The following is a 27,705-nucleotide window of genomic DNA, read 5'->3' on the forward strand; positions in this document are numbered from 1 at the left end:
CAATTTAAATTCTTTTCAAAAAGAAAAAAAGAAAAAATTCCAAAAAGTTGAAAATTCTCAAAAAAATTTGCATTTTTTTCTAAATTAGAAAAAATCCTAAAAAAAATCACATAGGTCTTAAAAAAGTAAAAATTAAAAGCTTTCTTGCAAGATGTTATGCATATTTAGTTCAACAAAATGTTCATGCATGGATTTATTTAGTGTCAACGTCTTTAATTGTTTAGAACCCCTGTAAGAAAAATACAATTCTCTATTTCAGTGATATTTTTTAAAAGTTACAAGGAGCCACTCAAAAAGAGTCAAAGAGCCGCATGAGGCTCCAGAGCCGCAGGTTGAAGACCCTTGCTCCAGATGAAGGTGGAAGAAGGTAAATGTAATAATTAGATAATAAATAATTAGAAACTGTGCAGAGTGAGGTTCCTCAATCAACTCCACCTATCTCCTGTCCCCAAACTCTCCCCTCAGCATCTAGAACATCAGGCTCTTCTTAGACAAAGTCTCTGACTGATTTTCGGTTTCAGAGAAATAAAGAAATATGTTCCACTTTACACTCTGTGTGTGTAGAAATCCTCTTCTTTGACTCGATTTGACCAAAAACAACCACAGAAAAAACTCCTCCTCCTCCTCCTTACTGACCTCACTGTTAATATCTGCTCCTGCATCCAGCAGCATCTGTACCATGGCCTCGTCTCCACGAACACAGGCGTACATCAGCGGAGTCATTCCCTAAACACACACACACACACACACACACACACACACACACACACACACACACACACACACACACACACACACACACACACACACACACACACACACACACACACACACACACACAAAATCATGTGTAAGTCATCAGTCTAGTTGTAGAGGACTGTTTTTTATGACAGAACATAACTTTTTCAGTTTGCTCTCAAACACCCTGAATGTGTGTTTCATATGTTCTCAGATTTGAATCTGGCCTTTTCTTCCAGAGAGAGCTGCTGTTGTTGTCTAGTTGACACTTGTGTCCTTGACAGTTCGTCCCTCTGCACCATGAGGGTGATGAGAAAGTTATTGTTCTATTGATTGGAAACCAGATGATCAGTACATCAGAGACTTGAGCAGAAACAAAGAGAGCTGTTTCTGTGAGTCTGTGCTCAGATCAGCCCCACGCTGAGCGTGGATTTTTCCGTGGAGCATGATGAGTTACACCGGCAGTATTCCCCTGGTGGGGCTCAGCACTGGAGGTGTGAGCTGTGATATAATGCAGAGAGAGGTGCAGGAGGAATGTATGGCAGAGTAAGCTTTGATATTCATGACTGGCTCTGTGCTCACAGCCTGCTCAGAGCTCAGGAGTAAAGGAGCTGCGCTTTACTGAGCAAGGAAAGTATGTGTGTATGTGTGTGTGTTTGCATTATTGAGTGTGTTGACGGTGCCCCTAACCTGCTCACTCATGCTGTTGATGCCATCAGGCCCCAGCAGGTTGACAGCCTGCTTCACCAGGTCTGTGCGTCCACAGCTGAGCATGCGGAAGCCCAAGTCCTGCAGGAACTTAGCTTCAGTCGAGGCAGCATCCAGTTTCCTCGAGGCACAGAAGCAGTCATCCGTTCTGAAGGGCAGAGCACACAGAGAGTTTCATAGTGAATGCTGAGTGTTTTTAATGTTTGCAATGCAGCAGTTCCCCAAACACCCGGCCAGCTGTGGTTCGTCACACTGCAGGGAGGCTGAGTGCAGGACATGTTTCTGTCTCTCATATGACACATGTGTGACTTTGACCTCAGCTTCACGTGTGCTTTGTCTTTCACATGCAGATGAAAAGGCTGGATGCACACACGCTCTGCACAGCGCTCACAGCCGTACCGGAGCTGGCGAGGCTCACAGTCCACTCCGGGCAGCAGCAGCCTGGCGGCCTGCCGGACGTCATCACTGTCCACAGAGGAGCTGCGTCTGTGCTCTGAGTGGACCACAGCCACACGCACCCACTCCATCAGAGGAGGCAGCACCATGAACGGCCTGTAGGGGGAGACAGAAGAACATGTTGGTGCCATCAGGGACTCAAAGTCAACTTTTGTCACCCTAAGTACCAGTGCCAGGCACTTCCAGAGAAAACCCACCTAATACAGAATTTGCATAAGTTATTCTGGAGATCTTGCCTGGTGTGAGTGATGTGTGAGAACAGGATGAACTCTGCTAGGAGCTGAAATCAAAGACCCCAAACCGGCGGGTCACAGAGAGAAACTTTGATGTAAGGAAATGTGAACAGAGTGAGATCAGAGTGCAGATTTTAAGCAGACATCAGAGCACAGGAGGGGAAATACAAGAACAGTGTTTTACAGTCTGAGTCAGCTGTGGAGATTTGCATCCAACAGGTCCAGTCCTCCTCTAAACCCCAAAGCCTGACAGAGAGACGCTTCTGTACTGTGGCGGTGCTGTCAGTGCTCAGCTGGCTGCACAGGAGGAGCACAATGCAGCGTAGCAGCTTCTACATGAACGTATCCGGGTGAGATAATAGTCTTGATGCATTGCACGTATCATGCTACACTTTACAAGGTTGATTGCTCTGCTCCTTATCTATTTTACATGAACATCTCAGAGCGCTCTGTAACCATGATAGATGCAGAGCGCGGTTAATGCATGCCAACATAAGCAGCTCATTATCTGCTTAAATTAATGCAGACTTTAATGGCATTTTGCGAACGAGCTTAGAAAACATTTTCACAGAGGGATGATTCTGAAAACTGAGTCTGCAGGACTGTTCTCTGATGTTCTCTGATGTTCTGCGTGCTGCTGCGAGCATTAATAAATGATATGCCTTTATGTCCCTTGGTCCTCCCCTCCTGCGTCAGCATGTGCTGCAGCCACACAGCATACATATTCATGAAAACACATATGCTCAGCATCACATTTGACCTTTGTGACTGTTCTAACAGCACGCTACAGATATGAGGCATCATAAATACAGTATGCATAACACAAACACACTCTGCCTATGGCTGCACACAGTCACTCACAAGTTTCAAGGATTTTATTTATGTCTTTTAAGAAAGAGTCTGAATCCACCTTAAAGTGAGCCTAAAAAGATCAGATCAGTGTCACAGTTTGATGTATAGCTTTAGTTCTTATGGTGTTAATAAACAAACAGCCATTTACTCCATCTGCAAGACCATGTCTCAACAGTTATTTTACAGAGCAAACCTTAATTTACCAAGGGTTGATTACTGTTTACCCAGCAGGCCATGCTTCTGAGTTTAAGTGTGAATACCACAGCAGCTTCAAATGGAGGATGGCTGTCCCATAGCAGGAGCAGCGGATAGTGAATTAAAATTCAAACAGTAAAAAGCTACAAACATCTTTTAAGTGGGGATCAGCTGATGGACCTGATTTTTGGTAGCTGGAGAAACAAACCAATATGCTGAAGCTGGTGTAACTGGTCAAGTGGTTTTTAGAGCAGCATGGCCATGTAGGAGTAACATATGATTTTAGTTTTTTAAGCTCCCTGTGAGGAGTTTCTAACTGATCTTGAAAAAGTCTCACTTCTAGATGTATGCCTGATCCTAATCCACACAGATTTTTAGCACCAGTGCTTCTTTTGAGCCTCCCGATCAAGTCGAGCAGGACCAGATTAATATACGGCACGTCTAAGTCTCTAAGACAACACCATGCTGACTGACAAAGTTTATCAGTGAGAATAGAGATCTGTGTTTTTCCTCTGCTAAAAAACATTTCTGTGATTAATTTTGTAGTGATGGTGGATACTGGAGCCTAACCGTCAGACAGAAAAAGGACAGAAGAGAAGAAGAAAGATAAACAGGAGAGAGACAGAGCACGAGCTTAAGGCTAAAACACAAGCTAAAGGCTAAAATAAGATCTAAAGGCTAAAAACAAGCTAAAGGTTAACACATAGGCTAAAGGCCAGGACACAAGCTAAAGGCTAAAACAGGACATAAGGGCTAAAAACAAGCTAAAGGTTAAAACATAGGCTAAAGGCTAGAATATAAGCTTAATGCTTAAACATGAGGGAAAGGTTAAAACATGAGCTAAAGGCTACAACACAAGCTTAAGGCTAAAACACAGGTGAAACTGTTTGTGATAATGTTGACTCCAACCCACCGTCAGCAGTTATTCTGCAGTGGTCTGTTCAAACTTGAGAGTCTATCAATAAAATGAAGAGTGAGGTTACATTAGCTCTGCTTGGTGAGGTTGGAGTTGGTAGGGTTTGCTAACTTTACATGTTACAATGGCACAACAAAACTACACATAAATGCATTAACTTGTTGCTGTGCATCCTGGGAAAAGTTGGCTTGAACAAAATAAAGTAGCATTACAAAGAAGATCTGCTCTTCAAAACAAATGCCCACCTTGGTGAAGCCATGTCCTCATGACAGTGGGTGCAAGTGCTCATGGGTAACAAAGTCTCTATCCCAGAAAACACTAGCTTTTACAGATGGTCCTCTCTGCCTCTTAAAGTAATGGAGTGATGATGGTAAATATTGATTTGATGTTCTGAAGCATTTTTTGGTGTGAAGAGGAGCTGATGGGTGAGGATCTGAGAGGGTGGCTGGTGTCACTGGTCGTCAAAAACCTAGCTCATACTGGTCAAACTGGCTTTGTACAAAGTTTACTATTATGATTATAATGATGATGATGATGATGATGATGATAATGATGATGATGATGATGATGATGATGATTCTTATTATAATAATAATAATTATTTCTTTAATTACTTAAGCTCTGTTTTCTATTTTTGTATGTAATTTTTAGTGTTGATTCATGGACTACAGTTCAAACCGCAGTCACATTCCTTGTATTCGTGAAGATACCTGGTGAATAATGGTAATTTTGATCCTGAGTAAGAAGAAGCTGCTCATTTGTTTTCAATAAGCCCTCACATTACTTCCTCTGCTGTAAACGAAACAGAGTCCAGTCCCAAGGGATCCAATACAGATCTGATCAGTCCACCACAAAAAATGCCTGGGGAGTCCTGGTTTCAGTCCAGTTCGGTTCGTCTCGTCTCAGTACAGTGCTCGGCAGGGGCGTTTCCACTGACTTATCCTGGGACAGATCCCCAAATAACCGAGACGAGCTGTCCCACTTTTTTGGACCCTTCCGTATGGGTGCCAGACTGAACCGATCCACTCTCGGAAGGTGGAGCAACAACACTGCAGACCGCTGATTGGTTGGTAGAAGCGTCACTTACCGTGCGACAGCGGCTGCATTTCCCCTGGCTGCACATAGGGTGCGTCTCCAAGCGATAAAGTTCCATCCTTCCTTCCTTCCTCTATTGCGTCTTAGCCCCTCCCAACAGAGATGCATGGAAAAGATGCGAGGAAATGAAGAGAGGAGAGAGGATGGAGGAGATTTGTTTTTAGAGCAATGAGACATCCTCTCCTCTGGAGCGTCACATGAAGCGACGTGTTTCAATGTTGACAGCATCAGCTGATCACCTCTGGATCATCTGTCAGTCAGCTCTAACAGCTGTTTGTGTGTCTTGTGTAACTTTAATTAACAGAAACAGTAACAGAGCTTTGTCTGTTCCTTTAACCAGTTAACCAAACACGTTACCATGAAGAAAACCTGCTCTCTGTTTATTCTGTGTGCTGTTTAGAAACACACAGATGACTTTACCGGTAAAATGAGTAATTGTGAGATTATTTATGAATTATTTAGCCATTATCTGGAGCACATCTGATTGTAAACTCTGAAACTTATCAATGTATCCAATTTATTGTGTCTCAGGAAGATATTATTGACCAGTCAGTTTTCTGTATTAATCCTCTGTTATATTGATTTGATGATGGTTGTGTTCAGTGTTTTGTGCTTTAAACTCACAGCGAACCCTTTATTACCAGATTTATGACCTGTTTTTAAATGATCCTTAGTGCCTGTTTTCAGCTCATCTTTTCTTTCATTAAACTCTGTTGTGTTTGTGAAGTTTCATGTGGAGAAGTCTGGGACGCTGCAGCGTCCAATCAGAGAGTGGTATTCCATCAAGGGGCGTGTCTGTCAGCGAAAGACTTCCTCAAAGCCAGCTCTCATGTTTCCTCGATCATAGCTCCTCCGATCAGTCTCCTCCATCCTCTCTCCTCTGAGCGCAATTATCGCTTTGGGACAGTCTTCAAAATGGCGACTCAGAAAGTACTTCCGGTGCCAGATATAGGATATAGGGAGGATATAGGAGAGAGGAGGCATGAAACTAACGCTTTGAGATGCACCCACAGTCGTCACTGAAACACAGCTTGATTACACTTTTTATCACAGAGCTACATGCCAATCACACAGAACAAAATGCTGGATGTCTCCTATCCTTGCTCTTTGTTGACTGTCGTGTTTTTCTTCTTCCTTGGATTTATTAGCAGGGAACACTGTGTCATGCTGCTATGGTGTCACACTGCATGCTGCTGTCAGCATGCAGCTTATTCGACTGCTCGGTGGACACGGGGCTCTTGACGCTAGAGATTCATTTAGAGTGGATTCATTTAGTGAGCTGCAGAGCAGAGGTCTGAAAAGCCTGCAGGAGCTAACCTTTGACCCTTGGACAACTTTAGCCTAACTGTGAACTTGAGATGATGACTTCATTTCGCCAGGATTGATAGATTTAGTGCCGTCAGCTGTTCTGACCAAGATCTGCTCAGAGACCCGCAGGCTACAGCAGAGAAACCTAGAGACAGAGAGACTGTTGGCCATACAGGGACAGCATGAATGCATTTAGGAACACCCCAGTAGTATAAAAAGACGGCTGGGGCATTAGGTTTTTGGGGTTTTTGACCGTGTGCCATCATTGTGTCAACTCTTTTTGCTTGCTTCAAATAAAGATGTTGGACTGAAGCTGCCAGGGATCTCCTCTTCTTCACTGAACTCTGTGTCTTCTTCACTCACCTCTCTGCGCTGCAGGACTGAGAGATACAGAAGATCGTTCCTTCCTGCAGCCATCAGAGTTTATAATTCTTTAATCGGTGGAAGATGAGCCCAAACTACATGAATTTCCCTTTGGGGATTAATAAAGTGTTCTTTCTATCTATCTATCTATCTATCTATCTATCTATCTATCTATCTATCTATCTATCTATCTATCTATCTATCTATCTATCTATCTATCTATCTATCTATCTATCTATCTATCTATCTATCTATCTATCTATCTATCTATCTATCTATCTATCTATCTATGCCAGCATTAGGAATTTAGCCTACAAAGTATTACGCAGTCAGTCAGAAGGACCAGGAGTGAACCTCACTCAAGAAAAGATACGTCAACCGGATCTTATTAAAGTTACAGTTTGATCTCTTCACAAAGACAAACCCTGTGTTTCATCCTTCCAGCGGAGCCTGGCCTGCAGCCACGTGATGCTGCAGGTCCCACAGGTTTATCAACTACAGAGCAACATCACCACATCAAGAAGCAGGAGACATATCAGAGCAACACACTCCTCCTGTGGAAACACTGGTTCACCATGAGTTCAAGGTTTCTCTGTTTGCACGCAGAAACTCTGATCATAAATGAGATACAGTGGAGACATTCCTGAGGAGGTCAGGGCACTCTCTGGGTTTACCCTCAGAGTGACTGTGCCAAAGTCTTTAAATATGTGTAAAACAAACACTGGTGAGTATGATTTCTGGGACAAATTGTGATTAATATGAAAAAAACACCAGTCTGACAGGTTAGGTGAAAACTTTCCCCAGTACAGCCGATCATTTCTGCAGCCCAGGGGCAGGACTGCTCAGGCTCAGCTGTCAGCACTGACGAGAGATTCACTAAGTGTAGGAAATACTGAACACATGCAGGTACAAACGCTAATAAGGTATGGAGAAAAAACTCCCAAACTTTCATTAAAGTGTCCAAAAACCACAGGAAGTAGGATGAAGGGGGTTAGCAGCATGGAAACTTTCCCTAATCCTGATCTCATTCACACAGACTGTGAGGCAGTGGCACCGAGCTGCAGCTGCAGGCTCATAACGCCACGGCTTGTCAGGGAGTGTCGACTGTTGGAGCGTGTGTGAGGGAACGCCCACTTCGATGGCCCCTTCCTGCTGCTGCTCAGGTCACCCAGAGGGCTCGAATGAGGAGCCAACACACGGACAATCCACCTCTGTGAGAAGTGAGCTTCCCCTCCAGAGGAAAACATCTGGTGTGCAGAGAGAGAAATACAGTGTGCAGAGGAGTTGAGTTACAGCAGAGTGATCCTCTCAGCTCCCTGCAGCAGCAGTGATACCTGCACGCTGTCTCTACAGCCATCACTGAGGGCAAGAGGAGGCAGACTCAGGGGCAGGAGTTATACAGGCCTTCCACCTGTCTGCTCAGTGCAGGTGATGCATTTTTACTGTCCAACAGTACAGAGAGAGGTGAAAGGGTCTGAAGGTTTAATCAATACCAGACAGTTTTATTACACTGACTTCTTTAGGTCAGAGGGAAACATATTTCACAGACCATCCTGCCTCCAAAGCCAGAGAATTACAACATGCTCTGAACCATATGTGTCTTTCACTCTGCTTCTCCACAGCATTCCTGCTCTCTCATGAACACATAAGTTTAACATTCCTGTCTCTCAAAGCTTGAGACAAAACCTTGGTAGTAATCCACAAAGTGCTCAGTCAGATTGTTTTTATCTTTAACCTTCAGTTCTGTTTGTTTTGTTTTTCAGCTGGAGTCGTAAACAGTTCTGAATGAGTGTTGGATCAGTATGTAATCAGCATGACACTACCTTCCCCAGCTCTCCCTCTGTCAGTGTGAGGTCAGCAGAGCACAGCTCAGCTTTCACCTTTATTATATTTTTTCTCCGTTGGTAACTTTCCTGACACTTCTGCTTAAAACCTAAAAAGTCAGAGGGATCATGAGGCCCCGCTTTCATGGTCCATGTCCCTTCCTCTCTCTGGCTCTCTCAGCTGGTCGAGTCATGTCAGATGTCTCTTCACCATGGGGCAGGTTGTGTTTGCAAACATTTCGTTCCTTGGCTCTGCTAGCTGCAGTCTGCTGGATGTCTTCAGATAAATCTACTCAGAGGTAAACAAAGTAAACTCCTGGTGACAGGGCAGTTGCTAGGAATTCTGGGCCCCCTGAAAGAATATTGGTGTGGGCCCCTCTGCCCCGTTCATTACAACCTTCAATTTTCCTGTTTTTCAGTGTTCTGGACAGTGTGCAATTTATTACTCAGTAATATGTGATGTGACTCCTTATGTCTCCAACAAGGAACAGGATGTAATCCTGTTGAGATATGTTGTCCAGAAGGAGAATGATCAGTGGCATGTATCTGAACGTTTCTTGCAGTTTGAAGAACTCAGTGGCAAGACTGGCCATGAAATATCAGAGATGATACTGAAGACATTAGAGGAGCACCACATTGACATTGCAGATTGCAGAGGACAGGGCTTTGACAATGGCTCGAGCATGTCAGGAAAAGTTGAAGGGGTCCAGGCTGAAATAAGGAAAATAAATCCACTAATAAACCAAAATAGGCGACCAGTGTCTACGTCACGCACCAGCATCATTGGACTGCTGGGGGGGAGCGTCTGTGGGGTCAAATTCAGGTGATTCTGGAGCAGCAGAGCATATAGGTTTATTGTTCCATTGTGTATATTACATTAAATAAACATCAAATATTATGTTTCATGGAAAACCTGATGCAGAACTAACCTATTCATGGAAAAAATCCAAATGGGCTTCTTAGTACCATAGCTCTAAGTGGACAGCTTCACTTTCCCAGACAAAAAATATTTTTAAACAATTCAAAAGTCAGTGTTAACTGTCCAAAATTCTAAATAGTCTTTTTTCTTTGTTGCTGTCAGCTATTATGTTGTTGTTTAATGCTGCTATGAAAACAAACAAACAACAACAAAACTTTAAATATTCATTTTAGTGAGTTCTCTCTATACTTGGGTTTCAGTTACTGCAGTAGCCTCTGAAATAGTAATAATTAGGAACTGGTAACTTTTTTTTTATTGAGCTGACGACTTGTCCTGAGTGTAGCTCGGCCAGATGACAGCTAACGTGGGCTCCAGCCTGCGCTCTTTAAAGGTAAGCTAACGAATGAACAAGTCGGCAGTGTTTCAGCCGCCTTCTGTAGTTTTACTCTCACCATTCTTAGAAAAAAAGCTTTTGATGGCCTGGGCCCCTGCTCTGCTGCTTCTACTCCTGGACTCCTTTTCAGCTCTTTTTTTAGTGTCCAGTGTGTGGGCCCTAGGGGGCTGTGGGCCCTTATAATCGTCATCACCTTTACCCTGATACGACGGCGCTGCCTGTAGAGACTCAACACTCTCTCAACGGATTATTTTAAGCTGCCTTGTACAGGATTATATCCCATCATATCACATTGTATTCTGTTTTATTGACTGTGCAGAACAATATGAGATCATATTAAGTTGCATTGTGTCTTGTTACACTGTAAAACACTGACTTTTTAAAATGATGTCAATTCGAGGATTGATTATCAAACCTTTCACTTCAATTAAGTTCAGGTGATGTTTTTTTCTCTTACTCTGATTTCACAGTGAGGACACAGCACCAGGGCAGCAGATACCTGCTCTACAGTGGGGAGCAGAACAACAACCAACCAACAACCACTGCTTTAAGAGGCAGACATTTTATGCAGAGCTGTTCAGGAGTCCAAAGAGCCAGGTGTTGCTCTGTCCAGTGGTCTGATCACTGAAGAGATTCCAAATCACCAACACCCCACCCCTATTCTCAGGAGGCCCATCAGTCAGAGGGCTTATTGGTCAGAATAGCTGCATGTAACTGTGAAGGGCCCTCAGTCAAAAGGCCCTTTCATCAGCTGGTCTGTTAGTCAGGAGGCCCATTAGTCAGAAAATGCACCTCTTGGTCAGAAGACCCTTTTGTCAGCAGGCTTGTTAGTTGGTAGGCCCTATTGTCAGATGGCCTGTTAGTCAGAAAGCCCTTTTTGTAAGCAGGCCTGTTAGTCACTGGGCGCAATTTTTACAAGACCTCTTAGTCAGTTAATCTGCCCATAAATCAGAAGGCTTGTTAGTCACAAGGCTCATTAGTTGGAAAATCTGCTTTTTAGTCAAAAAGGCTTTTTTTGTCAGAAGGCCTGCAAGTCAGAAGGCCCATTAGTCAGAAAACCTGCCTGTTGGTCAGACGACCAGTTAGTCAAAAGACCAGTTAGTCAGAAGGCATGTTAGTCAGAATTCCCTTTTGTTAGAAGAAAAATTAGTCAGAAAATTAATATGGATTTAGTTGATATTATTAATCTAAACTAATTTTCTGATTTACAGGCCTTCTGACTAAACCTCATCTGCACACATGAATCTTACAGGTGTGAAAATAGTAGGGCAGCTGAAAAAGAGTGAATCCTGCAGCCCTGTACACTTCATACTTGCTGAACACTTGTGTTCTCACCTCTCTGTCTGCAGTGTGACTTTGGAGGGCTCCACGTTGGGGTTCTCCCACTCCATCTGCGGGCAGTGCATGAAGTAACACAGCGTGTAGATGGCCTCCGGCGCCCACTGGATTACACCACTCTTCTGGTGGATCGGCGTCCCGTTGCTGTGGTTTTTCATGTACAGAGGCTGCAGGTAGTGCATGGCCCGGGACACCAGGTCACCTACACAAACAGGAAACACGGGGGGGGAAAGGGGACACAGATGAAGGCTCAAACAGTAAAAGACAGGAACGCTGAGAGCACATAGCTTTTAGACGTTGTTAGGGACCATCATCATCCCCTGCAGCACCCTCGGAGCTCCTCTACCTGGGGAAATAAAGAGTTTCCCATCCCTACAATCAGGAAAAAGACCGGGTTCTCCTGGGTCCTCTCCATGCAGCTCTCAGAGGGAGAAGGGGGAGAGTAAGCATGCTGCGGACTGCACTGTGGAGAATGAATATTTATGGACAAACATTAGCTACTCCCAGCAATTTCCTCTGCATAATTTCTCAGTACCATAAGGTCATTTGGATGAGCTTGAAAATCAAAGTTAGAGACAGCTCTGCTAATAAAAATGGGAACATGTCCTGGGTGAGTGTGGAGGAAATTAAAAGAGTTCTTGGAGGAACATGTTCAGACACTGTCTTTACTCATGAGGGACAAAAATGATCATTTTTCAGAGCAGCAGAATCAAAAATCAGAGATGGAGGGTTACATACTTCTTTTTGGGGATAGTCAGAACCAGCTTCCTTGTGGGGTGAACAAAATGAATTTGGCAATGTTGTTATTGAGTGTGCTTCCATGAAAAAAAGTGTTTTATTACAGCACGGGCACAAGTTCCACTCAGATTTCTGTGGCTTCTCCTTCCTGCCCAGACCCTGTGCTCTGGGAGGAAATATAATGAAACTCTGACGCATGAACCATCCAGAAAGTAACTCTGTGTCCTTCTGCTCTGGTCAATTTAAAACCATTCAAGGCAAAGAAAGGGGGTAGCACATGATGGCACTTGCTGCCTCTGTCTGAATGAGCTGTCCTATATGTGTGCCCAGTACAATGTAGAATACAGAGCAGGAACAAACAGCCGTCCCCACGGACAAAAGTGTTTGTTTAGCATCAGAATTGTGCTATTTGGTGCTCGCCAAGATTCCATTTAGCCAGGACAATGTGTGAGAGGAGTGTGAAAAGGACACCCCAGCCAGGGAGGAGCATTCATGCAATAAAACAGTCAATCTCTCAGCCAGTCCCCTGAGAGCAGAGAGTCTGTGCTGCTGGACTAAGGTGTGAGAGACTGAAACAATGAGAAAGAAACACCATCAGAGCTCTGTCCAGCACCTGATCCCACTTTGAAGGGAGAGTTAGACAGGTTTATCAGGGGGAGGTGAAATGAGGTGGTCAGCATCAGGCTGCTCCTCATGTCTTATTAACACTGGCCTCTGACATTTAGGAGAGCAGAGTGCCTGTGCTGTGGACGGAGATTATTCCTGAGAGAGAGCAACAGCCAGGCAGCAGCAGATTAACGCGAGGTGAGATTACAGCTGCTCCCTCAGCAGGTGTGCTTTGAAATATCTGCAGGAAAAAAAGGATTATCTGGTTGTTTCCAGTCACTAAATATCCACCTTTAAAGCGCAGAAGCGAAGAGTAAAATGAAGGATACTCAGAGGTTCAGAAATCAGATAAGCTTGAACATCAACAGCTTTTTCATTACCACAGTCAAGCTTTTAATCGATACCTCTTCCTGCTTAATTAATTCTGTGCGTGAACAAGAAAAGGAGAGAGGAGGACACACACTCAGGGTCCTGCTGCTCAGGTTTCACAGCCATCATCTTAGAGCAGAGGGAAACTGTGTTTGAAAAACAAAACATAAATCAGCCTTTTTCAGAGTTGAGACCAGAGAATCAGCACATGAAAGGTCAGAAAGCTTCCCCACATTCAAACTGCTCATTATTTCAGAGGCTGTGAAATGTTAAACACAGAGACAGGAAGCATCCTCTTCTGAAATGAACACTCAGTTATGATGGAGCAGTAATACTCCAGCTTTCAGAGGAGATTAATATGCAGTAACTAGCTCTCCTCTGGGTATGGATGGATCAACCTGAAGTGCAGCTGGCGCAAACATCCTGGTCTCTGTGTTTCCATTATTGCTGCTGTGTGGCCATAATTACATTCAATGATTGCCTGTGGCCGAACAGGCTCAACAAGATGCTCTCACTTTGGTCCAGTTGAAAACAGAGCCAGCTTTTAGTCCCTCTGATGGAGCTGCTGCCGTGAAATCTGAAGCAGGGAGGAGAATTGAAAGTCCGAGGCAGAGACAAAGATTGGTAAAAAGAGACAACAGCTCCACCTTTGCTCTCTCTGGAGATATGTGATCAGCTGTTCTGCTTTAGCAGGAAGGGAGCTGATCAATCAATCAGTCAATCAATCAGTCAATCAATCAATCAATCAATCAATCAATCAATCAATCAATCAATCAATCAATCAATCAATCTGAATTTAAATAGCACTAAATCACAAAAACATGATCTCAAAACACGTTCCAAAAACGTTAACAGGTCTGGACCCATTAATTTTAATAAAATGTTATTAGCAGGAACTCAACATAAAGATGAGATAAGGAGTCTGATCTCATCTTAACTTACCATGGGCTTCACTGAAAAAATAATGAAACCAGGTGTTTGGGGGTTTTTTTTGTCTTTTTTTCATTAGAAAATGTCTTTTTAGACTTAATATGAGCTACATTCACCTGACCAGTCCAGAACATCCAGAAAAAAAAATCTGCCAATGGATCAAGAGAAAAGACATAAGTCTAGTTTAAAGAACATGTTTGAACATTTTTTTGTTTCAATGGCTGATTTTTTAAAAAAGTGTTACAAGCAATACATTTTTCTGGACCGACCAGTTAAATGTGTCTCATATTGAGTTTGATAAGATAATTTTTACCAAAAATAACAAAAACACTTACGATAAGAGTTCCGTTTTTTTTTTCTTTTTGAAGTTCTTGCAGCATTTAGCAAGTTACAATGGAGAGGAACAACTTCTCTTTAACAGGCAGAAACCTCGGACAGAACCAGACTCATGTTAGACAGACATCTGATATAGACATAGTTAACCGAAACCTGCTACTGTGATTAAACTCTTCTATCTCCAGCTGTATAGACTTACATAAAACACAACAGCCTCTCAGAGTGAAGAAGTGAAACGTCAGTCTAACAAACCTAACTGTGAGGATGACCCTGAAGGCAGGATCTGTCCGTCATGACTGACAGACGGGACCCTCCATTAGGCCTCATGATGGCTGTATTTACAGGGCTGTTTTTGAAAATGCTAATTTGACATTTTGGCAGAGGAGAAGATTAGAGAAATTCAAAGAGGTAAATTGCTGGAAAACCTAAAAGATGGAGTCTAAATGTCAGTGCAGAAAAAATGTCCGTCTCTGGGATGCAAATTCTGACTTCACTGGAAAAACTGGTGCTTGTTTATTCCATGAAGTTTATGTAAGAAATCTTTCTCCTATGCCTTCTTATCTTTTATTCCTTCTCAATTTGTTATCAGAATTTTTTTCCATGAAACCATGGGAGAGCTGATAGTGCAATCATTGCAGGCGATTCTCCTTTTCTCAATTATTCATTTATTTTCAGCTTGAGCTGTTTGCAAATCCCTCAGTTATTTACAGAATTTCTCTCCAGGCTGATAACAAAACCACTCCACTGAGCTGTGCTATCATCCCTCAGCCGCTCGTCTCTCTCCCTCCCTCTTTCTGTGTTTGCAGAGTCAACACAACACAATGAGTCCCTGCTTGACCTCATCAATATGACATAGACAGTTGACAGTGATTTCCTCCGCGCTGCTTCCCCCATCTTCATCCGGAGGAAACATACAGTGAGGGGGATGAGCTCCGTGTTTGCTCTGATGATAAATGTTTACACTGGATGTGCTGAAAATATTTATCCGCCTTCTTGTCACGTCACGATGTTCTGACAACAGAGAAGACCTTTTCCTTTTTGCTTTATTTTTATAATACGTGCGTGCACATGGAGAAACGCTGCGTGCCTGTGTCTGCAGCCTCAGATGGGATTTCTGGAACAAGCTGCGACCACGAAACAAAACATCTCATCACTTCCAATGAGCATCTTGACTCGTGATTACATCTGATTATATCAAACAGGAAAACATGAAGCTTTGTTCTCAGTGGTTTGCAAAACAGCTTGTCATGACAGATTTGTTTTGAGCTAATAAAACCCTGTCACAAAGTTTTCCCTAAACGCAGGGAAGCAAAAACATGTGCCGAAGCTGTTTTATTAGTGAGGAGAGATACAGTGGTGTTAAAGTGACTCTTTGGGGCTTACGGGCCCATACAACACCTTATTTCAAAAGGGTTTAGAGCCTCTGAAGAATGAGTTCATTGTGATTTGACGGATGTTTGATGAACTCTCAGAGCGTTTGTCAAAACTGAAATGATTTCCTGCAGTTCATTAGAGTTCCTCTCTTTGCCAGTCCAACCCTGCTGACTCACTCTTTCAAATCTGCACATGCTCAGCAGGATTAGGATGAACTGATTTGCTGATAGAGCGAGACAATAACGGCAAATTATAAAGTGTGTGTTTCATACCGACTAATGATACCATGGAGTGCAAAGAGGAAGGAAACTAGGAAGGAAATAGGAAGGATGTACAACATGTCAGAACAACATACCAGCTTTATTCAAGCACATGGACCCAGCAGTGTCGAGCTCCTAACAAAGATGTGTTCACCTTTCTTGGTTTAAGGTTGCTGTGAGGAGGATCTATTTAAAGTGGACTGTCTTGCCACCTTCTGGACCAGTCTCACGCACGCTGCTGTAAAAATGTGACCTTTAACAAGGTGAGTGTTTGAAACAATTTTTTTTTGTTCAAGTCAGCTTTTTACCTGCTACAGCGCATTGAGGTAAGGTATTTATCAGTACAGTTACGAAGCGATATGGTTTTAAATTTGACATCGAGGAAACATGGTAGTAGCCGACTATAAGTAGTGCTATTGGCAGCCTGATGCTCTAAGATGTTTGTTTGTAATGTGTAACGTTGGTGAATCCTGGTCACGTCCTGACAGTCATCTACCAATCAGAGCTAACGTAACATCACTCTTCATTTTATTGATAGACTCTCAAGTTTGAACAGACCACTGCAGAATAACTGCTGACTGTGGGTTGGAATCAACATTAGTAAGTGTGGATTAGGATCAGGCATATATCTAGAAGAGAAACGTTTTCAAGATCACTTTCAAACTCCCCACAGCCCCTTTAGCTCGAGGTTTCTGAACACTGGAGCAAGACCAGCATCAAGAAAAAGGACAGAAGAGCAGAAGGAAGCTAGACAAATACATTACCTCGCTGCTTTGCATCCTGGAAAATGTCTTTAACAAAAAAAGTAAATAAAATCTGCTCCCCAGAGCAAATGCTAACCTAGAAAAACACTACCAATTTTGGCCACAGGTGTCACTCTAATAAACACTAAACAGATGTTCCTCTCAGAGTCTTTCAGAAAAAGGTTCCATTTATCTCATCATTTGATGCCTCTCCTGTACAAATGACAGGGTTATAACTAATCTATGATAGGGTGGGGGTAAGAGTTGACACCCAACCTGAGTAAGAGCACATCTCCTGACACCATCTAAGGTAAAACAATCAACAGTAAAGAGTTATTAGCCCTGTTTCCACCGAGCAGTTCAGTTCAGTTTGTCTCAGTACATCACACATTGTGTGGTGTTTCCTTTGACTAAAACTGGGACAGGTCCCCAAATTACAGACCTGTACTGTCCCACTTTTTGGTTTCCTTCTGTTGGGGTGCTAGACATACTGATCAGGTCCCAGACGGTGGAGCAAGAAACACTGCAGTCAATTGATTGGTCGAAAGAAATTGTCACTTCCTGTCTAACAGTGGTAATAAAGAACAACATATATACCTGCCACTTTTACATCTCCAGTCCACTTCCTGAAGAGAACTTTCTTTGTGTTAAGAAAATGGCGTCACGAACAGCTTGAAACCACATTTGAAACAAAACCGTGTCACATTTGTCTTCTTCGATGGATTTGTTAGCAGGGTACACTGTGTCATGCTGCTATGCCATTATGCTACTACATAGCTGAAGCAGCTATCAGCATCCAGCTTACACACCACCTACCAAGAACTGCACGGTTGGCTGTGGAAACACTAACAGGACCAAGCTTTACTGATCCAACCCGTATCAAACTGTACTGATTCAGACTGCTTGGTAGAAACAGGGCTCTAAACTCTGCAGCTCTCTGGGTTGAAGTTCATGAAGATTTTCCTTCAACGCTCTGTTGATGTGCCAATGATCTGCAGACTTCTGAAGCTGGCAGGTATAATGAGGTGGTGCTGGGGGGCGGGGTAGGCTTTCCTCACTGAGGGCAGAGGCTCTGTGGTTTTATACAGTACTCATTCGGTGAATACAAGGATTTAACAATGACTTGCATTCTTGTTTGGATCCTCATCATGGCCGCACTGTGTGGAAGTTATCTATCAAGGGGGATTAATACAGACACTGAGGTCAGAGAAAGACCCTGACATATCCAATGTGCTGTGTGAACTTAGGCCCCGTTTACACGACATTTCATCTGAAAACGCCAAAATGCTGTGAAAAAAATTTGCGTTTGAACGGAAACGCTGTAGTAAGCATGCCAGGCCTGTAGCTGGTGCTATAACCGTCTTGTCCAGAAGCCGCTTTTGGGAGATCTCCACCGAAGTAGAGTTGAGCCGATCATCTGGTGTATTGGGGAATACTAAGTTCAAAAGTGGAGCAACAGATGCTCATTTTGTATAAAGACAGTCACAGATACAGCAGATTGAACAGCACAAGCACAACACGGTAGTTGACGAGGATTGTAACAACGGTAGTTGTCTGTTGTCCTGTTATATGCGCGCACGAGGCAGAGCGTGACGTCAGCGTTTCCACTGAAATCACCGGCTTACTGTTTCCACGGCAACGATGTCGGTAGCGTTTCAGAAAATCCCACTCTGGAGGCCGTTTTTAAAAGTTTGCGTTTTGGGTCGGCTGAAACGCCGTTTACGTGTAAACACGGGGCTCAAACGCAACAAAACTTTTGCGTTTTACCCTAAAACCATTGTCGTGTAAACGGCCCCTTAATGGCCAGTTGAGGTCAGCCACCTCATGCTCTGTTGTTTGAATCAACTAAACTCTTTGTTCATGAATTAAGTATATGATGCCAAAGACTCAAACATTGGCTCTGTTTGATATTCAGCTCATCGTCTGCTCTCTCTGTGAAAGCTTCACACAGTTTCCCACACCACGGAGAAATAGAATGTATTCTCACTCAGACATCTCCATTCTACAGTCTATGTGTGACCTCAGCTTTGTGGCTCTTAACCCTCTGAGCTCTGCACACATGGCTCACCCTCTGATCTGACTCTGGACCAAGCTCTCTGAGCTCTAATAGAGGAGACGTTCAGGTATTGACAACATCACATTCAGAGAAAGCTGCAGAGGAGGGTGAGCTGTGACTCTCTCTCTCTCTCTCTGTGTGTGTGTGTGTGTGTGTGTGTGTGTGGTGCTCCCAGCCCAGCGTGGCTCCAAATCACTAGCCAGACTCTTCTCCTCTGTTGTGCCCAAATGGTGGAATAAATTACCAAACTCTATATGATCCCCAGAGTCCCTTTCTACGTTTAAGAGATGTCTGAAAACTTATCTGTTCAGGGAACACTTGTGCACTTAATCTGACCCTTCTCCTCTTTGTCCACAGGGGTTAAATGAGTCAGTAGGTCTGAGACTCAGCTCTTACTGATTTTTGAGCCCTGCTACTGAATGTTGTTGAAGATTGAAGTATACTGTTGCAGCAATTAGTTGTGGTTTGTTGGCTTGATTACCCCCCCCCCCCCCCCCCCAAAAAAAAAAAAAAATCAAAATAAAATAAAATAAATAAATAAATAAATAAATAAATAAATAAATAAATAAATAAATAAATAAATAAAATAATAATAATAATAATAATAATAATAATAATAATAATAATAATAATAACAATAATAATACAGCCAAATAACTTGTAGCTCTGTTGTCGCACTAACTAGGTTGTTCTTCTGTCTTAATTCTTGCTTGTGTTGTATGTAACTTTGGACAAAAGTGCTGCTAAATGAAACTGTAAACTGACTGGGTGACTGTCATAGTGTTAAACTTTAAACACTTTAAAAAACTGTGTTTATATAACCTCTTTTCAGTGGTTCCCATATAAAAACCAGAGCAGTATTAAATTGAACTCTGAGGGAGTTAAATTTACCCTTTCAAACTTGCAGTCACACACACACAAATAGGGCCATTCAAACACAGGCAGGCTCCTGTCCAGCCTGGGAATCAAACCAGGATCTCTTTTCCTATGAGGTAACATCTCTAAGCACTGCACCACCATGTGACCCAGATGTGACCTGACTCAGGCATGTCTCACATCATGTGTTTGGAGTCACTCACCATGGAGAAAGGCTCCATCAGAAGAAATGAAGCAGCTTCGATATCAGATGGTCTAAAATCTGCTTTATGGGATTTTCAGTCCAAGAATTAAAATCTGGGGGAAACACCAAGAAATAAAGACGGAGCACCACTTGGCAAAAAACTGATATATTAGAAAGTCTTGAGTACAGGCCCAAAAAGGACAGGTGTCCCTGTAAAGCAGCTAGTTTCTGTCCTTCCTCTATGTTCCCTCAGAGCAGGACAAACACTCAGGAATTCAAACTGAAAACACCAGAACAAAGAAAGAAAATCAAACATCACTTTAACTCAAAGCATCTCCAGATTTCAGGCAGAGGTCTCCTTTAGTCCAGCAGGATGTCGAGGTTGACATTCCAGTAGGGCTGAACGATTTTAAGAAAAGATTGAATTGCGATTTTTCTGGCAGATATTGTGATTTCAATTCGATTCACAATTTTCTTCAAATCAAGCTTTGGGATATTCACATGTAGGGCTCAACGATTTTAGGAAAAGATCTAATTTTTCTGGCAAATATTGCAATTCACGATTTTTTAGTCATCAATAGTGATGATAAATAATCTGTTTTCATCAACTTCTACTCCTAAACAGAGGCTTTGTGTTGTTGACCTGCTTACCAGCACTTTTAACAAATAGATTGTCTACAAATTTGTAAAACAGAATGTGTATAATACTTGACACAACAGATCCTGAGTCAGTCAGGAGCGCTGCAAAAAATTGCTGCTTTGGCGATCTCAAAATTGCATTGTCTAAAATTGCGATTTCAATCTGAAAACTATAAATTGTTCAGCCCTACATTCCAGTCCCACAGATAGTCAGATGGATGATGAAACAGGCGCGCTGAGGGTGGGGCTACCTCTGATTGATACAGCTACATGACCATCATTGAGGCTAATGAAGTATTGATCACAGGTAGCCATACAAAATAACAACCTTATGGTGTAGGCAGGCTATAGTGTGAGCTGAATGTTAAGTGTAGGGTTCCTGTTATCAGAAGGGCTGGTTGGTGTGCAGCTGCATGTATGGGGTGCTCACAGGATGGACATGCTGCAGATGATCTGCTCTGAGCTCTGACACCTGCAGAGCGTGCACAGTGTGCTGCTGGGTGAATCCAGGCTGGGAGGGTGTGAGGTTTAGTGTCTTTATCTCTAGATATGCATGTACGCAGACACCTTACGTTTACTGACAGGTCTGACATCTCTGTGGTCATGTCTGGCCAGGCAGTTGGACTTACAGGTAGCCAGAATACCTGTTTTTTTCTACAGTTAAACCTGTGCCTGCTGCTGGTCAGACGTTTTAATCTTGGCTGCTCACAGAAAAAACAGAGAGGCCCTGAGAATCAGTCTGTGGTTTACTCTCCTATCATCTACATTAATCACATCATGCACAAGCTCTCTCCCTCCACCAAACACACGATGAAGTCCCATCTGTGATTTTTGGTTCTGGTCTCCTGTCTGTCCCCCAGAGGCTCCTGGATGCTCTACCTGCTGGTCAGTGTTAATGTCAGTGCTGCCTTCCTTGCTGACATTCAGCTCCTGGGTCAGACTCTTCCTGTTTCTGTTCTGACCAGAGCCAACTTTTTTTTTTTTTTTTTTTTAATCTCAGTGTAGTTACTGTGACTCAACATTTCTACCAGGTGTTTTTATTTTTTACAGTTTGACCACAGCCCATCTGGAATGACTGGGGAGACAGAGTTTTAACCCATACTGCAGCCAGCCACCAGGGGGAGCAGTGGAGATCTCACATAAAGCCTAGGAAGACTTCATCCATTTTGATTTTTAGTCCATTGTTTGTACCAATCAGAACCAAGAATATAACAGGGGCAGGTGGTGGCATCTGGGTAATAAAGGTGTGTTCAACTGTCACTGGTGGAGTTTCATGGCTTCCTCCTAACCTCCTTCACCTCCTCTGTGCTGTGGTTTCCTGACTTTTCCGTGTCACACCTGAAGGGCAACAAGTCATGCCATGTGGTGAGAGGAGGCTTTAATTTATAACCCCACACATTTCATGGCTCCTTCACACTCAGTGTTGGGTTCAGGGGCGTAGCTACAATTAGGCAAACACAGGCAGTTGCCTGGGGCCCCAAGATTCCCAGGGGCCCCCAAAGCATCTTTTAAAACTGATTTATGAAGTTGTCTTCAATTGAAAGCATTTATTTTTTCTAAATCTTACTTCACATGCTTCAAAATACATTAAAAGGCTTAATCTTTAATAATGGTTTTGGGTGCTCCCCCTCCCTTCTTATTCAATGGGCTATTCCATGTTACAACACATCTGAACATTTGATTCAGGAAGAAAGTGGTAAAAAACACTTTTTCCCATTTTTTTCTTATTTTCAACCAAGTCAGAAATAAAAACAATGTTGCTCAGAGATCTGAGATAAACATATAAGGCTTTTAGGATTTTAAGGACTTTATCTAGCCCAGGAAACAGGATCATTTTCTCAAAATCAAACTTTTTGAGTTGGTGATAAACATTATTGTACAAAATCTCTTTTTTGGATGCATAACTCACTGGACAGGGGGTCAAATAAAAATACATTAACTTTAAAATAATAGTTCCAAAAAGTATGCTAACTGTAAATATCACCTCTTTCAATAGATTTTTTTTTCCAGTTTTATGTTGTGCTTGATATTTACATATTTCTTCTTTACTAAATTATTTTTTTCAATATTTACCTTTTGTAATGTTTTTCACTTCATACTTTCTTGTTTGTTACTGTTACTCTGTAAATTCCCCACTGTGGGACAAATTAGCTGTCAATTGACCATAAAAGATTTCAAATCCAGGACAAAGTGGACTAAATGATGTATTCACTTTTTTCTAAATCAAACTAAAGTACAGAACTTGAGGAAATGCATTTAGTTGTGTTAAGTTACCATGTACAAGATTAGCACTGTCTCATGCCTTGATTCTGGGAAAGAGACAGTGGACCCAGGGAAGGCCAGTCTAGCTCTGAGGAAGATGAGTTACAAGGACATGGAGGGCCCCATTGACTGGGTTTGCCTTGGGCCCCCAAACCACTAAATACGCCCCTGATTGGGTTAAAATACATTTTAATTGTTCCTCAAACTTGGGATGGATCATGTTGTTCGAGAGCCAGTGATGGAGCTAAATGTTTACACACACACACACACACACACACACACACACACACACACACACACACACACACACACACACACACACACACACTCACACACAGTGAGGACTTACTGAGTTCAGAAATGCTGCCCACTCTTGCAGCCAGTAAACACTGCTCCACTGAACGCAGCTCAGACTGACTGTAGGCGTTTCCCTCTGCGCTCTTCCCCGCTCGCTGCTGCTGCTGCTGCTGCTGCTGCTGCTCTCTGTGAAGAGTCAGACCTTCAGGTAGGCTGAGCACACCTGAGGGAGAGAGAAAGAGGGGCATTACACCCACAGCATTGCACATTATAGGATGAACAGTGTGACTGTTTAAACACTTTGTGCATACACACTCAGTTTTTCCAAAAAGTGCTTGTTCCTGTTTCAGTCCCTACAAACTCCAACAGTCCAAAGAGTTTCCTCAGACTTCCCTCAGCTCATCAGTCTGGTTAAAGGTTAATAAATCCTGAAATGAGCAGGGCAGTGATCAAGCACTCAGCTGGCAGACTCCTCCTAAAGGTGACGATGTGTCATACATCAGACGGCTTTCACTCCTCACACCTCTCTCTAAGCAACTCTTCCTCGGTGTGAAGGTGACGAGGCAGACCGCTCTCTGTCACACGTCCTTTTTCCTCTGCAGCTTCGTGCTGCACCCTCTCGTCTGTTCGCAGCAGTAGCTCTGTGCTGGGCTCTGAAATGACTGTAAGAGAGGCTGCGTGGCTTTAAAAGCTCATTTCATTCATTTCATAATGTGCTGCTCACTTTAATGCTCACACACACTACCTGCTGAAGCTATGAGGTCTGACTTGCCTCCAACACGTAAAAAAATCCCCAATGGGGTGAGAAAAACGTTTCTTCTTCTAAGAAACTTTTCTAATTTCAAGAAACTTTTTCTTATTCAACTGGCAGTTTTTTCTCGTTACAAGCAATTCAGAGCTCATTTTTGTCTTTAAATACAAAAACAAGACATATCTCTGGATGGTTCTGGTGAATTCAGCTCATATTGCATGTAACACAACAGTTTTTTTTTTTAATTAAGACAAAAACACTTGATAAGAGTTCAGTTTTGACAGTATTCCGTCTTGACAAAAACACAGATAAACATATGGAAAGGTTTCTCTTGGTAATAAGTCAGAGTTTTTATGATCCAACCCATGCAATAAATATCGCCTCATGTTTTTACTAAATCACTGAATAACTGTAAACAGCTTCTAAAGGTCTCTCAACTCAGCTGAGGCTGATTTTTATAAACCTGCCTTTGATTTCACCCTGCTCAGTGTTTGCTATTCACCACGCCTCATAAAAGCGTTATAAAGACGCTGTGGCAGGAACATCTGGAAATGCATCTCTTGATAATAAGTCAGAGTTATTCAGAACAGCTGCAGCCGAGCCTCTGCTTCATCCACAGCTCCGCTCAGGTCAGGCAGAGATCTACAGTCCTGACAACCTGCATGACTCTGAACAAAGAGCGGAGGGTGGTGGGGACACGGCCATCTGCTGCAGCCGTGATGACGCGTGTCCCACACAAACAGTTTCAGCCCAAGCTGAAGGCCAGCTAACAAGCTGGGTTATGAAGAGGAGGACTCTGGTGGTGTTTCTGCAGGAGCTGGTCTGCAGGGATGGCTCTCAAACACCTCCTTTATTGCTTTTACGGCTCACACTGTGCCCTCTTTGTAGAGCTGTGCTAAAAACTCCAGGAAATCCATTTTTAGTGTTTAAAGCCGCAGGAGGGTGACCGTGCACACTCCTACTTTAACTGAAACAATTACACAAAGTGGGGAGCCTGCTGAGAGTGACTCCAGACTTAAGATGCACCTTTCATGACGTGCACGATGAAAAGCTGACGATTATCATCCATCTGAATAGAGCACTTACACACCACAGGCTCAGAGCCTCCACTCCCCTGACATCAGATATGTATTCCTGTGTGGACTTGAGTCCCATCCAGGCTCTGTGTCAGGATGAATCCAGGCCTGCATGGGCAGAGCTTGGACTTTCCTCCTGCTCTGAATAAAGCACCTTCCTGGTCCACTCTGGCTCTGACTCTGCAGCTCCTTAACCTTGTTAGAGGGACTAACAGGAGCAGCTGACAGTGAAGGCTGAACGCTCTCAGGATGGACCCGGGCAAGGTGACTCACAGGCTCTGTGTGTGTCCTAATGCACGGCTGTGTCTGCCCTCAGGGAGGAACTGATGGAGCTCTTACATGCCACCCACTGCAGTCACCCTCCCTCTGTCTCTGCACTAACTCAACAGGAGCTCTGCCGCTGCAGCACAAATGTCTGAAAGTGAATAACCCACAGATTCAGACTACAACATAAGTGCACAGGATGTTTCTGACTGGAAAATGAGAACATTACAGTGGTAAGGTGCTTCCAGTTGTGAAGAGGAGATATCATAGGAGAGCTGAGACTCGTGAGGTGGACCTTCAGTCACTCAGCGTCAGAGAGGAGCAGGAGCAGGAGGAGGTGGAGGATTGATGCTGCAGGCACAGCATTGACACTGGAGAAGGTTTCCATCAAAGCTTCTTTCACACATGAGCAACGACAATTTCAGGACAGGTCCAGAAATGAGCACCTCTCCTTCCTTGTCTGTGTGGCTCAGGTAAGGGGGGAGACGTGTTTTATTACATGTGAGCCCAGAGCAGGGCACACACCACATTTAAACTACACAGAAACACCAGTGTCATAATGAGCCGGGGTCTGAGGCTCTCCCTCCAGGGGTTCTTTACATAAAAACTTTACAGTTTGGGGAATTTTGAAGCTCTGCTGCAAACCCACATAAGAATCTGATCCACTGTGGTCTGCACCCACCCGAGGAAGCGCTGTCCTTTTATCTACGAGTCAAATGCGTTTAGAAGAGGAAGCATGGCAATTATCCTGCAGCCCCGGCAGCCGTATCCCATCTCACATCTTAGCTCCAAAATGTGTCACCAGCGCAGTATGTCAGCACACATGGCCTGTCTGTGGAGTCAGGGCTGTTCAGTGTGGGGAGATGAAGGATCATCATCTTATTGAAGCCTATTCATCACAATAACTTTATGATCATTTCAGCTTTTTATCTCATAACTTTGACTTTATTTCATTTCCAATTAATCACATAATTTGGACTTTCAATATATAATTTTCACCTTTTATATCATAATTTTATGACCTTTTTATCTCATAATGTCAATTTCTAATCTTGTAATAATGAATATCATCCACTTATTTTCACCTTTTTTAATATATATTTTTAACTGGTGGAAATGGGCTTCCACATCATCCTCTGGTGTTCTTTTTTTCTTTCATCAGTTGACCCTTTTCTCAGAGCTGTTGCTATGCTAAGCTGACCAGCTGTCTCACTAAATGAATAAATGAATGTCAGGAGAAAAAGACTACAAACATGAAAACATAGGTTGTTTCTCCTCCTTTCTGCTCAGCTGTGGGAGTATCAGACAGACGCTGAGCAGAGAAGCGTCCGACTCGTCCCGGGTTGACTGGAGCAGTGGGGCAGGGACGCTGACCTGGATGTGGCTCTCACCCAGCACTTAAATCTATTTTGGAGAGTCAGAGAGGGGAGCAGCTGTAGGGGACACGGCCCACACAGATAAGACACAGAAAGAGCAGAGTGTGCTTTGAATCAGGAAAACATGAGTGTACGGCTAAAGATGGACAACAAGGACCAGGAGGAGTGATCTGTGACCTGACAGGAGGCTCATGGGAGAGGTCCAGGTGACAGGCCAGCTGGAGCCTCTGTATCTAGGTAGAAAGTCTGAAAGTGACACGTATGTAAGTCAGCGAGAGCTGACACAACCACTGGGTTCATGTATGATAAATGTGAAACACACCTTTGATCAACGCTGGGACTGCATCCAGCCTTTTTGTACCTCACTTTGAGTTTAGATGGAGCGCTGCTTAGCAGGTGAAATGTAGTCTGACGCTCCTTAACTCACACTGTGCTGTGCTCTTTAGCTCCTGTCTTCCACAATTTTAATCTGGGCCTTGATATTTTCATTTCCTTATTTGTTAACTGAATGTTTTCCTTTTTATTAGACACCAGAATTTAATGATCAGCTCTTAGAGATTCAAACCTCCTTCTTCAAACTCAGCTTCTCCTTCAGTGCTGGAAGGAAACCTGCTCATGGCTGAAAGAGGCCGAATCTGTGAGGCAGTGCGCATACATAGAGCTGCAGTCAGTCTTCAAAGGGTTAATCACACTGTTACTGTACTGTAGTGTAGTGTGGCCCCTCTCTGGGCTCCTGCTCAGCTCTGCCAGGCCAGATGGCGACCATATGTACACTGAGTGAACATACAGCGAGACACGGCGAGGTGAGAGCGGAAAACAGAGCAGTGACGTGTGTTAAAATGTGCTTCTCCTCTAACTGCTGCTCGATTCAACCCGAACCATCTCTGAAGGAGAAAAAAGCTGTGATTATAAAACCCTGTACCCTAAGTGACGGAGGTTCAGTCTGAGTCTGGGCTCTCAGGTAACCACAGTTTGGTCTAAGGAAGCCACAAGTCTGTGATGGGTTAAACCTGAGCAAACTGCACGGCTGGAAAGGAGGACTGGGAGGAAATACTCAAGCTATAGTCTGATAAATTTGGGAAACAGGGAGGAGACGTGTAAACACTGGATCCACCACAAACATGCACACAGTTAGAAGCTGCAAACAGGAAAGAAAAGCACAGACATCCCTGTTTGTTCACTCTCAGGAAGAGCAAATATAATATTTAATTATTATATTCTTTTGCTGCT

At 43.3% G+C, this 27,705-nt stretch overlaps 1 protein-coding gene across 2 annotated transcripts in view; it reads right to left on the reverse strand.

Moving 5' to 3' along the window:
• btbd11b (BTB (POZ) domain containing 11b) overlaps positions 1 to 27,705 on the reverse strand; it is a 154,291-nt gene that overhangs the window by 19,363 nt on the left and 107,223 nt on the right. For both annotated transcript variants that reach the window (XM_074676807.1, XM_074676806.1), the window contains exons 2-6: positions 23,061 to 23,231; positions 11,336 to 11,540; positions 1,846 to 1,998; positions 1,429 to 1,594; positions 637 to 726 (exon numbers count right to left, since the gene is read on the reverse strand). In XM_074676807.1, the coding sequence (XP_074532908.1) occupies positions 637 to 726; positions 1,429 to 1,594; positions 1,846 to 1,998; positions 11,336 to 11,540; positions 23,061 to 23,231 (785 nt within the window). The remainder of the gene's footprint in view (positions 1 to 636; positions 727 to 1,428; positions 1,595 to 1,845; positions 1,999 to 11,335; positions 11,541 to 23,060; positions 23,232 to 27,705) is intronic.

The sequence above is a fragment of the Halichoeres trimaculatus genome, unplaced genomic scaffold, assembly GCF_033239565.1.
Source record: "Halichoeres trimaculatus isolate MK-OKI-2021-1 unplaced genomic scaffold, fHalTri1.1 fHalTri1_scaffold_10, whole genome shotgun sequence".
Classification (NCBI taxonomy): Eukaryota; Metazoa; Chordata; class Actinopteri; order Labriformes; family Labridae; genus Halichoeres; species Halichoeres trimaculatus.